This window comes from Megalobrama amblycephala, linkage group LG14 (genome assembly GCF_018812025.1).
Source record: "Megalobrama amblycephala isolate DHTTF-2021 linkage group LG14, ASM1881202v1, whole genome shotgun sequence".
Taxonomy (NCBI): domain Eukaryota; kingdom Metazoa; phylum Chordata; class Actinopteri; order Cypriniformes; family Xenocyprididae; genus Megalobrama; species Megalobrama amblycephala.
In genome coordinates this window covers 29,949,794-29,964,573 of record NC_063057.1, presented here as the reverse complement: position 1 = coordinate 29,964,573, position 14,780 = coordinate 29,949,794, and the positions used below count along the sequence as shown (strand labels likewise).

At 44.8% G+C, this 14,780-nt stretch overlaps 1 protein-coding gene across 6 annotated transcripts in view; it reads right to left on the bottom strand.

The window, feature by feature from the left end:
- LOC125245136 (complement C1q-like protein 2) overlaps positions 1 to 14,780 on the bottom strand; it is a 64,860-nt gene that overhangs the window by 34,867 nt on the left and 15,213 nt on the right. The window contains exons 2-5 of one of the 6 annotated variants that reach the window (XM_048155615.1): positions 14,535 to 14,670; positions 14,313 to 14,363; positions 14,090 to 14,221; positions 12,635 to 13,888 (exon numbers count right to left, since the gene is read on the bottom strand). The exons of 2 other annotated variants lie outside the window; for them this stretch is intronic. In XM_048155615.1, coding sequence (XP_048011572.1) covers positions 13,608 to 13,888; positions 14,090 to 14,221; positions 14,313 to 14,363; positions 14,535 to 14,670 — 600 coding nt within the window. In that variant the 3' untranslated portion in view covers positions 12,635 to 13,607. Of the gene's footprint in view, positions 1 to 12,634; positions 13,889 to 14,089; positions 14,222 to 14,312; positions 14,364 to 14,534; positions 14,671 to 14,780 lie in introns of those variants that run through there. 3 more of the 6 variants (XM_048155618.1, XM_048155616.1, XM_048155619.1) reach the window with 3 other exon arrangements.

Genomic DNA, 14,780 nt, shown 5'->3' with positions numbered 1-14,780 from the left:
TTGCAGGTTTACCAGGCAAAAGTGCTGTCGGAGATGCCCCAGGAAGGGCCTGACCAACAACTGCTTGGGGAGCTGCGCGCTGCCACTGACCTTGCCCTCCGGGCGACGAAGGTGACAGCACGCACTGTTGGTCACGCGATGTCTACCCTGGTAGTCCAGCAACGCCATCTCTGGCTGACCCTGGCGGACATGCGGGAAGCCGACAAACAGCGGTTCCTGAATTCCCCCGTGTCCCCGGTCGGCCTTTTCGGCGACGCAGTGGAGAGCTTCGCCCAACAGTTCTCCGCTGCACAAAAGCAGGCCGAGGCCATCAAACATGTCATGCCACGGCGGTCCGCTGCTGCCTCCACCCAGCCGCCCGTGGCTCCGCCTCAGCCTGCTCGTCGCCGAGGGCGCCCGTCTGCGTCGTCCTCCGCCCCTGCTAAGTCGGCAAAGCAGCAGTCTACACCAGCCAGACAGCAGGGTGCCGGTCGCGGACGCGGTGCCCAGCCCGTCTCTGCCAAGCCAGGTGGCAAACGAAAAAAGAAGTCACGGCCCTGAGACGGGCAACCTGGAGGGGAAGGATCTTGCTCTTCGGGAGAGTTTTCCACCTTCTCTCCCACCCCCGGAGGAGGGCCGGGGGGAATTTGTGATGTCTGTCCATCTACCGCCGCTGGCTCCCCGGAGTCCAGCGGTACCCACTTTTTCACAAAAAGAGCAGTTTCCTCAAACTCCAGGTCACAACAGGGTGCGTCTGCCAGTGTGCCAGGCCCCGCCTCGCCGCTCGCAGCCCCCTCCCATTCCGCCAGCAGGTGGCAGTGTGATGGTGCAGGCCGCGTCCCGTGCGCCGTCTCCCATACGCACTGCTGCCTCGCAGAGTCCGACCACACTCCGGGCCGCTCCCATGCCGTCCGAGTCGGGTCCCACTCTGCCTTGCTGCCCCACCCCCGGTGCGTCTGTGGTGCCTTTGGTCCCGCTGGCTCGGAGTCTGGAGGCGTGGATCACGCTTCCCAGCCCGTCCCGCTGGCTCATTCGCACTATCAGACTCGGCTATGCGATTCAGTTCGCCCGGCGTCCCCCGGTTTTCAGGGGTGTCCACTTCACTCAAGTGTCGTTGGACAGTGCACCTGTTCTCCGGGCGGAGATTGCTGTCCTACTAGCGAAGGATGCAATCGAGCCGGTCCCTCCAGCCGATATGAAGTCGGGGTTCTACAACCCCTACTTCATTGTACCGAAAAAGGGCGGTGGGCTACGGCCAATCCTGGATCTGCGCGTCCTGAACCGGTATCTCCACAAGATGCCGTTCAAGATGCTCACGCAGAAGCGCATTTTCGAATGCGTCCGTCCCCGGGATTGGTTTGCAGCAATCGACCTGAAGGACGCGTACTTTCATGTCTCGATTCTGCCTCGACACAGACCCTTCCTGCGGTTTGCGTTCGAGGGTCGGGCATATCAGTACAAAGTCCTACCCTTCGGGCTGGCCCTGTCACCCCGCGTCTTTACGAAGGTTGCGGAGGCGGCCATTGTTCCCCTCAAGGAACAGGGCGTTCGTATTCTCAACTATCTCGACGACTGGCTGATCCTGGCCAGCTCGCGAGAGCAGTTGTGCGAACACAGGGACATGGTTTTAGCTCATCTCAGCCGGTTGGGTCTTCGGGTCAACTGGGACAAGAGCAAACTCGCCCCCGGGCAGAGGATCTCTTATCTCGGTCTCGAGCTAGACTCGGTCGCACGGACTGCGCGTCTCACCGAGGCGCGCGTCCAGTCGGTGTTGAACTGCCTGAGCTCGCTCAAGCGCAGGACAGCGGCCCCACTGAAAGATTTTCAGAGGCTCCTGGGGCATATGGCATCTGCAGCCGCGGTCACGCCGCTCGGATTGCTCCATATGAGGCCGCTTCAACACTGGCTCCGCGGCCGGGTCCCGAGATGGGCGTGGCAGCGCGGCACGCTCCGTGTCCCCGTGACACCGAGCTGCCGTCGCACCCTCATCCGGTGGTCGGATCCTTCGTTCCTGCGGGTCGGAGTACCCCTCGAACAAGTGTCCAGGCATGCTGTGGTCTCCACAGATGCCTCTGCCACGGGATGGGGGGCCACGTACAACGGGCATGCAGTGTCGGGTCTTTGGACGGGGCCTCAGCTGCATTGGCATATCAATTGCCTCGAGTTGCTAGCAGTACGTCTTGCTCTGGCCCGCTTCAAGGAGCTGCTGTCAGACAAGCACGTACTGGTCCGTTCGGACAGCACTGCGGCCGTTGCGTACATCAACCATCAAGGTGGTCTACGCTCCCGTCGCATGTCGCAACTCGCCCGCCATCTCTTGTTGTGGAGTCAGAAGCATCTGAGGTCCCTTCGGGCCACTCATGTCCCAGGTGTGCTCAACCGTGTGACCGACGAGCTGTCACGGCAGCCTCCACTTGCGGGCGAGTGGCGGCTCCACCCCCAGGCGGTTCAGCTGATTTGGCAGCATTTCGGCGAGGCCCAGGTAGACCTGTTTGCCTCCCCAGAAACTGCCCACTGCCAGTGGTTCTATTCCCTGACCGGCGGCACGCTCGGCACGGATGCCCTGGCACACAGCTGGCCCCAGGGTCTACGCAAATATGCGTTTCCCCCAGTGAGCCTTCTCGCACAACTCCTGTGCAAGGTCAGGGAGGACGGGGAGCAGGTCTTGTTAGTGGCTCCGTACTGGCCCACTCGGACCTGGTTCTCGGACCTCATCCTCCTCGCGACAGCCCCTCCCTGGCCGATTCCTCTGAGGAAGGACCTCCTGACTCAGAGACGGGGCACCCTGTGGCACCCGCGTCCCGATCTGTGGAACCTCCACGTGTGGTCCCTGGACGGGATGCGGAGGTTCTGAGTGATCTCCCGCAAGCGGTCGTAGACACCATCACTTCCGCTAGAGCTCCTTCCACTAGGAGCCTCTACGCGCTGAAGTGGAACCTGTTCGTCGAATGGTGCGCCTCTCGCCGAGAGGACCCCCGATCATGCTCGGTCAGATCTGTGCTTTCCTTCCTGCAAGAAGGGTTGGAGCGAAGGCTGTCTCCCTCCACCCTGAAGGTGTATGTTGCCGCTATCACTGCACATCACCACGCAGTTGAGGGTAAGTCCCTGGGGAAACACGATCTGATCGTCAGGTTCCTGAGGGGGGCAAGGAGACTGAATCCTCCTCGCCCTTCCTCCGTACCCTCTTGGGATCTGACCCTGGTTCTCTCAGCTCTCCGGGGTCATCCCTTTGAGCCCTTGCGATCAGTCGACCTGAAACTAATGTCTCTGAAAACTGTCCTTCTGGTCGCATTGGCTTCCCTTAAGAGGGTAGGGGACCTGCATGCGTTTTCGGTCGACGAAGCGTGCCTAGAGTTCGGGCCCGGTGATTCTCACGTCATCCTGAGACCCCGGCCTGGATACGTGCCCAAGGTTCCTACCACTCCCTTCAGAGATCAGGTAGTGAACCTGCAAGCGCTGCCCTCGGAGGAGGCAGACCCAGCCCTAGCTTTGCTCTGTCCCGTCCGCGCTCTGCGTGTGTACGTGGACAGAACGCGAAGCTTCAGGACCTCAGATCAGCTCTTTGTCTGTTACGGAGGCCAGCAGAAGGGAAAGGCTGTCTCCAAGCAGAGGATGGCCCACTGGATAGTGGATGCCATCGCCTTGGCGTATGAATCCCAGGGCGTGCCTTGCCCGCTCGGGTTGAGAGCCCACTCCACCAGAGGGGTGGCCTCTTCCTGGGCGCTGGCTCATGGCGCCTCGCTGACAGATATCTGTAGAGCTGCGGGCTGGGCGACACCTAACACGTTCGCTAGGTTTTATAGCCTACGTGTAGAGCCGGTATCTTCACGTGTACTCGCTTCCACTAGTCGGTAGACGTGTTGTACCCGCTCTAAGTGTCGGCTTGCAATGCCATTCCCGCCCCTTGGCCGGATACGTGCATACTTTGTACTCCAGTCGTGTTCCCCGCTTGGCGAACCCTGTCGAGTTCCTCCGCCTCCCCCTTCGGCTCGGACATTGCGGAGTGTCTGATGCCAGGCCTACATCCATCACTGACGCTGTCTGTTGGCTGGGGCCCATATGTCGTGACTCCTCTACGTGAGCGGTCCCATATGTGTATTCATCCACGGTTTAAAACTCCCTACGGGCCGAGTCCGTGTCTTTCCCTCAGCAGAGCCAGCTCTGCTGTCACCTGTCAGATGAGTCTCCCCCTACCCAGGTGGAGCCATCCCAGGGACTCCATATGCGTACTGCCCCCCGGGCCAGTCCATATGTGTATTCTCCACGTAAACTCCTCCCCCGTTGGGTAGGTAGTGGCCTCCGCAGCGTTCCCTACGGGTTCGCTTCCCCAGTGTAGTCTAGTTTACTTAGTGGGTATCAGGTAAAACAGCAGTAAACTCCTCGGCGTGAGCTCGCCCCCTAAAAAGGCTATGGGCGGTTAGAGCTCGCGTTGAGCACTGGAAGGGGTTTCGTAACTGTGGCGCTTTAGTTGGGATCCCAATTCGTCGGTCACTACTGACGTACGTCGAACGTGACCGACTGAAAGGGAACGTCTCGGTTACGTATGTAACCCTCGTTCCCTGAAGGAGGGAACGGAGACGTACGTCCCGTCGCCACAGTTTCTGTACCCTCGCTGTAGTGCGGACACCAGTTGTCTCCTCAGCGAAAAACAGAGTGCGATTGCATCCGCTTCCTATTTATATACACCTGTCGGGGGCGGTGCGCATTATGCAAATATCGCACGCCAATTCCATTGGCTTGTTTTAGTTCACACGAAGCTGATAGGGCTCTCTAAGCGATATCCCAATTCGTCGGTCACTACTGACGTACGTCTCCGTTCCCTCCTTCAGGGAACGAGGGTTACATACGTAACCGAGACGTTTCTATTCCTATACTGCATTTTATAGGATAATGATCTGAAAACTTCCAATTCACATTGCTTGGCTAAATTATTGGATACAATGTTAAATCTAAAACTTAATTATTTCCTCTAGCTACATCTATTCTTGTTACACTCCCATTATTTAGGCACACTAGTGTCACGGTGTGTGACCATAGGAGGAAGAAGGCAGGAGAGCAGGTTTCCAATTAACACTCAAAGGTTTAATAATAACTCAAAAGGGCAGGTGAACACATCCAAAATACAACGGTGACTGGACAACTGAGGGAGGTGAGTGGTGTGCTTAAAAGTCTGGTGTGATGAGGTGCTGATGGGGAAAAGGTGTGTGTGATTAGCTGATGGTGGAGTGAGTGCAGGTGAGGGCCAGGGAGGATGATGGGAAATGGAGTCCAGGACAGACAGAGACTGAGACAACTAGGTCATTACAATCTAATATTACTTCTATCACATTTCCATTTTGGTCATTATTTACACTTCCCCACAAAGTACTATGACCATTAAAATCACCACACTACACTATGTTAAAATTACCCTCTCCTCTGATATTTTTCATCGGTAACACTTTAGAATAACTCACTCTATAAAGCATTAGTTAAGCATTAGTAAATAGTCAATTCATCATTTATAAAACATTAATAGACATTAGTAAGCCATTTATAAATACAGCTATAAATGCTTTGTTCTTGATTTATAAGCATATCTATAATGAGTTTAATAATTGTATTTTCATACTTTATTAATGATCAATTTATCATTTCTAAATTATGTATTACATGATTCACAAACCAGTAATTTAGGAGTTGTCAGTGGTTCATAAGATCATTTAGGAAGTGTAAGTAAATGATTAATAAAATATTTAAATGTACATTTATGCATCTTATTATTTAGACATATAGTATTAGTTACTCAGTGTATTAATAAATGCTTTATTAACATATTCCTAGTGTCAAAACTACCTCGGTACTAACTTTAAAACATTAGAGAACAGCAGTGCAGAAGATCACTGAACCTTTAAATCTCATTTATAAAAGCTTTACAAAGCATAAATAGTCCTCGCTTTAGATGAGCTCACAAAAATAGTTAACTGACTGCTTCTAAATGTTTTATAATTATCTGAATTAATCATGAATTACAGTAGGAATATGTGTTAATAAAACATTTACTAACACACTAAGTAACTATTACTATGTGTCTAAATAATAAGATGTATAAATGAATGTTTAAATAGTTTATTAATCATTTACTTACACTTACTAAATGAACTACTAACAACTCCTAAATAACTGGTTTGTAAATAATGTAATACTTAATTTAGAAATGATAAATTGATTATTAGTAAAGTATGAATATACAATTATTAAACACATTATAGATATGCTTATAAAGCAATTATAGCTGTATTTATAAACTACTTACTAATGTATATTAATGCTTTATAAGTGATTAATTAACTATTAACTAATGCTTCATAGTGTGCAGTTATTATAAAGTGTTACCTTTTCATCAACTCAATTTAATCTTTTACACGTATTATAAAAATTAATAACTCCAGTTATTACCAGTTCTTGCGTCAATCACTATTCCCCATTCACTTTAACCTCCCTATATGCTACTCCTAATTTAATGAATGTTATTACTCCCTCTCCATTTTTTTCAATACTATCTTTGCGTACTGCTTCATATCCTTGAACCACAAATCTTAAATTAGGCTTTAACCATGATTCTTGTATACATATTATATGAGGTTTAACCTTACAATCATCTATCCTTTTTTAAATTCTTGTCCATTTGATTATTAAACTTCTTGCATTGCATTGCAAGATTAAAAAATCTCCACATACTGCCTGGGGGTTAGATGCATGCATTTTAATTTTTCTGTTCTAATGTAATTCCTTCTACAATCAGATATTTTTCTGCCGCTCTTAAGATTACTCGTTCTTTCAGTTCTACTCTCAGTCTGTGCCGAGCAGTTAACTACTTTTACGATGAATGTAACAAATGCCAACTTATCAGTCATGAAGTTTCTTTTCCAAGATTCAGACGCTCAATTCTCCTTCTCAAGTCTGCAACTGTTTCTTCTGCTTCCTTTTTTTTCTCTTATCTGGACTTTCTTGATTGCCTCCATATATGTTAATCCTTCTTTTATCTTATTATCTATTATTCTATTATCCGTAGTCAACCGGATCTGGGCCGTATCCAGCTGAGACCAAAGACTGGAGCCACAACGCAGCCCTGAAATATCAGCAGAGATCGAGTCGACTAGATCATCCATTGTGAAGACATCATCAACACGACAGCCAGTGCCACAGTTCCTCAACGTCCATACCGGCGTGATGAATACGATCCTCAACTGGATGGAACTGAAATAAATAAATAAATATTTTGAATGCTGCGATCCTATCGGACTTATGATAGCAACCTGAATCGTAACAAAGCACTGTTCGCCAGAGAAGAACTGGCCCCCGACTAAGCCTGGTTTCTCCCAAGGTTTTTTTTCTCTCCATTTTTAACACCTATTTGCCACCTGATGTCACCTGTTGGAGATTGGGTTCCTTGCCGCTGTCGCCTTTGGCTTGCTTAGTTGGGGACACTTGACATTTGACTTGACATTTAATATTCAACAGTGCTTTGATCTGCCTGCATTGACACTGTTCTTTAAGAGCTGCTGTGCAGCCAAAATTATATACCAGTTATCAATGTAAAGCTGCTTTGACACAATCTGCATTGTAAAAAGCGCTATATAAATAAAGGTGACTTGACTTGACTTAACATTCTGAACCTTCACAGCATTTTTCCTGATCTGACAACCTCCATATCCCGCACTGTGTTCTCCTCCACAATTAAAGCATTTAGGTTTCACAGCTTCCTCACACTTTCCCCACATTTATGTATTTATGATCCCCCCATATTTAGTACAGCATTGCTACCCTCTGCATACTGAAGTCACATGTCCATATTTTTGACACTTAAAACACCTTACTGGGGGTAGAATGTAACTACATAGCTAATAAGCCCTAAAAACACTCTTTCCGGCATTTTTCATCATTTTTCATCTTCATAAAAATGTAATGTAACACAGTTCGTAAACGGGAAGGAGGAGGCGGGAACCGGCGAACATTCAAACAAAACTTTAATACCAAAATAAACAAATACAAAACGAAAGTAATGCCGGCAGACCCTCGCGGACGTCTACCGGCCACACAAACATAATAAAACATAAAATAAAGTCCAGGCCTGGTCCTCTCTCGTCCTTCACGGTCGTCGCTCCTCCTTTTATGCTCCCGGAGCTCCTCCGTGAGAGACTCAAGGCCGGTGAGCCTCCCAGGTGATGCTCGTTATCACTTGCGTCACCGACCTTGTGCCGTTCCCTCACAGCTCTCGCCCGCCCTGGTCGCCACATATACCATTACCGAAAGACTCTCCACCCCTCCTTGTCTCAGGTATATTTCAGCCTTCTCGCATCTATCACTTTTGCTCCTGAAATACTTTTCTTAATCGTATCTATTGATACTGTAAGGCTTGAATTTCCTGCTAGACAAAAACTGAGATTAAGCATCCTGCAATAAAGCAATAAAACTCATCTGGAGAAGAAGATCTCAAAGAAATAGCAAGGGGCAACACCTTGCCCTAACCCCTAAAGGACAACGCCTCCCCCACCACACACACACACACACAAACAAACCTTCCCTTCCCCTGACTCAAGTCACTGAAAGTTTTTCAAAACGTATAATGTAACTTATGTATCTATTGTTGTTTTATTGTTTGGTATCATTTTAAATGTCTCAGTGCGATTGGTAAAATGGTCTCAATTTCACAGCAGTCACTGGTATTATGAAGAAGATTGAAAACTAAGGAAAATTCTTTTTGGGTGGTGCCTTTTGTGAAAACCCACTCCTCTCCCCCCAAAACAGGTGTTGGTGTAGTAAATATTTATGACCTTTTCTGTTCTGGTCTTGGTATATAAGGTAAATTGCAAAGCAGTAAGGGGGGAATTTCTGTAGCCAGAGACCCCCACGCAGTGATGGACAAGTGTCTTCAAACACTAATCCACCACTGTGTGCATATGCATTTAAACTGATGTTATGCATTCATTATTTCTGAATTGGCTTCTAATTGTCTAACTGTAATGTAATTGGCATGATATATTTTTACTTGACAAATAAAAGGTTATATTCGGTTGATTCTGTATTATTCTTAATCCATTATTTCTAGTAGATCAAAGCGAAGGTATTACCTCAAATCTGTGTTCAGGATTGTTCATACGAAAGGTTTAATAGATGGAGCATGGGGCACATCAATTAAGTCCATTTCGTTTTCTGACTATCGCTGCCTTAAATAAGTTGCAGTTTTCGTAAATATATAAAAACTATGCTTTTTGTTACGAGTAAGCAGAGTGTGACCGACTTAAAGGTAGATATTTACCCTGCATCCAATGTTTAAGATCAGAACTGATGAGTTTGTGTCTGGGAAGAGCATTCAGTCGGCCGAAATGACTCTTCTAAAGCGATACCGGGACTGCAAAAAACAAAATAATTGAAACTATAAGGTAATCAGAATAATCAAAAATCTAAATTATGGCATAACAAATGATTAATTTCTAATTGGGAGCACAACCTAAGAATAAGAATCATTTGAAATTGGAGTCAGATTAAACGAGTGAAATTAAGTGAACTTCATAGAGATGCTGAAAAGGCATACACGTGTTAACCTTCGCCCAGGCCGTCGGATTCCGTTTTTGGGCCGGTGGGGGGGTTCCCTTACAATACATTCATTGGTAGTCCAGTGATAACTCCAAGCCACTTACTACTTTTGCTTCTTTCATTTCCCCCGCCAGCTATGTCCTCCATGTCCAGACTCTACTCCACTTCCGTCCATCTTGGCCTCAGTCACAACCTAGTGTTGCCACCTACTGCCTCTGACCACCCTCGCATCCTTCACTGTCGTCGCACCCTTTTTATGCTTCTGGAGCTCCTCCGTGAGATACAAGACCGATGGAACAGGCAGTTGACGCTCATTATCACTCGCACCACCAGCCTCGCGCCGTTCCCTCATGGCTCTCACCCCACCCTGCTTGTCACACTCACAACGACAGTCGATGCAAGTGGAGTGATACAAATGGTGAAACTGGGGGAATATCGCACAGCTGGAAAATGCTCTCAGACAATCAGGTTTGAGAACAATATTTATCCTATTGGCATTTTCTTCTGTTCTAATTGTATTACTGACTGTTTACTTGATTATTTTTCTTTTCACTTATATTTATTTAGAACTTTTCACTTATAGGCAACTATTTGTTTTGCTGTGGTTTGCTTAGTCTATATGATTTTGGTCATATTGTCCGTTCTTAGGAAATTATCCCCACCATTCTGGAAATTGCCACCACAAAATCAGGCATTTCAGTCATCACAAAAAAATTGCACACAAAAAAATCCAGGTGGAACCATTGTTGGGGAAATATTCATGAAAATATGAGGAAAAGACAAAGCCACCATGTCTCTTTATTCTCTTATTTATTTCTGTAGGATGAAGAGATACAGATCAAGGATCAGGAACAAGATACACTTAAAAAGGTATTATTTAACATTCTAGATTTACTACTTTAACAAAACACTTTTGAGTCACATGTGATATTCATGGGTCCTGTCTGTCTCAGTGCTGAAACTCTTTATTAGGGATGTCCCAATCAGGTTTTTTTGCCCTTGAGTCCGAGTCATTTGATTTTGAGTATCTACCGATACCGAGTCCCGATCCGATACTTCTATAATGCATAAAAAAAGAAGAGTGAAAAAACAGATCCAGGATGTTCCTTATTTTTTATTTAATTCACCTTATTTTACGGAACAGTCCAGAAATTGGGAGCTTTGTCCCGCGTCCCGCAAGACTTAAAGGTCCCGTTCTTCGTGATCCCATGTTTCAAACTTTAGTTAGTGTGTAATGTTGTTGTTAGAGTATAAATAAAATCTGTAAAATGTTAAAGCTCAAAGTTCAATGCCAAGCGAGATATTTTATTTAACAGAAGTCGCCTACATCGAACGGCCAGTTTGGACTACATCCCTCTACTTCCTTCTTTAATGACGTCACTAAAACAGTTTTTTGACTAACCTCCGCCCACAGGAATACACAAGAGTTGCGTTTGTAGAGTGTCTTTGTCGCCATGTCGTCGAAACGCTGTTATTTTCATCCCGCAGTCCAATCACTGGGTCTGATTCCGGCTCAAATTGATAGGGTAAAATTAAAGACATGTTTACAATAACACTGAGCGCGTGCATCTCCACGTTATGGTAAGAGGCGTGACCTTTCCCGGCAAGGAGCGCTAAGCTGCTGTCGAATCACAACACAGGAACCGCTGGCACAATCAGAACTCGTTACGTATTTCTGAAGGAGGGACTTCATAGAACAAGGAAGTCATCAGCCCGTTTTTATGACAGTGGAAACAGCGGTATACAGATAAGTAAATTATGTGAAAAATACTGTTTTTTTTACACGCGAAACATGAACACATGTTATATTGCACACTATAAACACAATCAAAGCTTCAAAAAACCTTTAAGTAGTGTCCCGCATTTCATTTACAGTATGTCTGTAATTTTTTTTTTCATACCTGAAATTACAATACAACAGTAAGAAATATAATAAAAACTGTGACTGGCATTTAAAAATCTATTTGTGCAGCCGTCATATTCTAGCTGTGAAAATAACCAAACAACGCAATCAGAGAGAGATTGGACATCAACTGAGTGGACAGCACACACAGGGATAAGTGGGGCCTCATCAAAGTCGGTAAACACAACTACACCAGCAAGGATTTCATCTCACATACTAGATAAGAACCTCAAGAGCTGCAAGCTGCCTAAATCGATGATTTAAAGCATGTAATCAAATATTCTGATGGCAAATATTTCCAACGAACGGCAGCGATCAAGCGCCACACACGGAAATGGTTGAGCAGCTACGGAAAAACGAGATATTCTCCATTTGTTTTAACCAATACAAAATTGCGACGTTCAGACACGACTTTCTACTCACGTTTATAGTTCATTTAATGCGGGTTCTATGGCGTTATTATAATGAAAAATGTTGAGAGCGCATCAAATGCTCAAGCAATCTCTCCTCAAAGGCAGATTCCCCTGCATAAAACTGGAAGCGCGCGCGCTCTCGCTCAGATATAGCCTACATCGGCGTGCTCAAACTTTGTCCTCCTGCATGTGCAGCCGTGAATCTAGAATTTTCTTCTCTCTAGGATTTAATGTTGCCATAAGCGCAACATTATAAAACCCACCAGCAGAAACATTAATCGGCGCATATGCCAAGTTTACCAACAAGTGTAAATCACTATTTACATTGCGTAATAGTAGTAAATTTATCTGTCTCACGTGTCCTGCATTGTCCCGCAAAGTCACATCTACTGTCCTGCAACAGATCAATAGCCAGGTGGTCACCCTACTCCAGACAGCAGACTTTGCCGGCATTTAACCAATAGCGTCTCTGCAACAAAGTGATGTCATGCCGCACGCGTTGCTGTTTCTGTGTGGAGTCAAAAGGGTCTAACTCTGTGCCACCACATAACTATAGATGTGTTCAAAAATAATGAGAATATATAGCCTATATATACATATGTCCGAGTCCTGATCTGGAGGTAACGTCCGATTCCGATCGAGTCTGAAACCACGTGATCGGATCTGGACATCCCTACTCTTTATACAAACTTACATGTATAGACAGATCAGAACTTATGAGTGATGCAAAAAATTGAGAAAATGAGATCCAGGCAGTAGATAAAGTTGATGAAAAATTATTTATTCATTACAATTAAATTTAGCCTCACACGCAAACTTTAATCGATAATGAAAATACTTAGTAAAACCAAAAGGCAAGATAACCATCATAAAGAAGCAGTCAATAGTTAATAATAAATTTAGAGTATTGTATAATTTAGAGTATTGTATCTAATAGATGAAGATCAAAAAGAGCAATAATTAAGACATTTGCAGATAAGAGACAAGAAGTAGAAGCCAAGGAGAGCAAAGGAGGGAAAAAGCTGAATTATCAATGACCCGGTCAGCTTTATACCATGAGCATATAGGGAAATTTACATCCCACACAAACGGATGTTTTTGTTAAAAGAAAAGGTTAAATGGTTTTACCCAGTGTCAAAAATAGATATAAGAGTTGTTTTGACCCCCTTTGGGAATTTTGCAAATCTTACCCTTTTAAATGTCATCAGGAATAATAACAGACATATTTTGATCAGATTTCAAATTCAAATGGTTAACTCTGAAAAACATCACTTATACAGCACTTGGCAGGCGTCCAATGTCTAACCACAACCGTGTCAGCGTGACCTCTCACACTGGAACACTTGAAGAACAATTGAACATAACAAGCATACTCTTAAATATAAAATAACCATAAGGGTACAATAACAAGTAAATCCTTGAAAATATGATAAGAATTAATATATAAAGTATTAGTACATAAATATAGGAAATCAAAAGTGAAACTGATAAATGATAAGCCATAAACGTTTAAAATAAATATTAATTAAAGTGCATGAATATGAATATTGACCATTTTGGATGCATCAATGAGTATAGTGTATTATACTGACTTTAATACAGTAATCTACTGCAGATTTCAAACCCACATTAGTCCTCATTAATACAGGTTCATATGTTAATGATTCTTCACAATTTTCATCTTAAATCATACGCTGAAGGTTCAGAATTATTGGAATCATAATCAGCTCCTGTTATCTTAAGGGAAACAGCAGGAAACCACTGAAAGTGTTGTGATTATTATAGCTATCATATATCCTCCTGCCAGACCAAAGTCTCACATAGACAACATCTCCAACCTCCAGGATCAACACAACTCCATTTGAGGAGTTTAACCCACCCTGAGGCTGAAAAGCATCTGCTATAACCACATGCTGTCCATTCTTAACAATGCCTGCAGTTGCTGCTGTTGGGGCAATACTATGTACAGAGATTCTGAACATATACGCTCCTTTCAGTGGGGCTGTGAAAACACCTAAATCAAATAACAAGAGACACAGAATCAGCTGTTTCCTGTATTATTGCTCAATTACCAAACACACTGTAATAGTTTTGAGAGATGGCAGATCATTTAATTCTCTTATACACATTACACAACTGCAGAGAGGTCTGAATGGAGCAGAAGGTTTTCATTACTATAAACTGAGTTTTATGACTCCATTTCATTGATAATTACCTGTAATTGGGTTGTAGGCGTTCCCTATGTTTGTGAAGACGTTCCTGTAGGTTAGTGTGATTTCAGTGGAAAAAGGACCAATATATCCATCGCCAGATTCCATCATTGAAGCTGAAAAAGCTATTTCTCTGTCTGTTAAAAACATAATCAATATTGTGATATATTACTGTATTACACTGAGAATGAATACACTTAATTTAACATCATTCAAGCACACTTTCACCTCTATTTTCCTTTCTCAACTCCACTTGACTCAGAGTAAGATTTGAAATTTCTGTGAAGGAAAAAGATTGTTAAATGACATTTACACTGATTATTGTAATAGATAACACACTTTACACAGTATACACTCAACTTTACACTAACATTTACACTATACAATGTATTGCATTGGTGTTTTACTTTGAGGATCATTGATAAAAAAGTGAATGTTTTGGTGAGGTACCATCATTTTTCTTGTTTATCTCATCCATTAATCGCGTCTCTAAAGCTCTGATGTTTTCTTTCTGCTCTGTAACGGTGGCGGTCAGTTCTCTGTTCTTTTCTTTCTGCTCTGTAACGGTGGCGGTCAGTTCTCTGATGTTTTCTTTCTGCTCTGTAACGGTGGCGGTCAGTTCTCTGTTCTTTTCTTTCTGCTCTGTAACGGTGGTGGTCAGTTCTCTGATGTTTCCTTTCTGCTCTGTAACGGTGG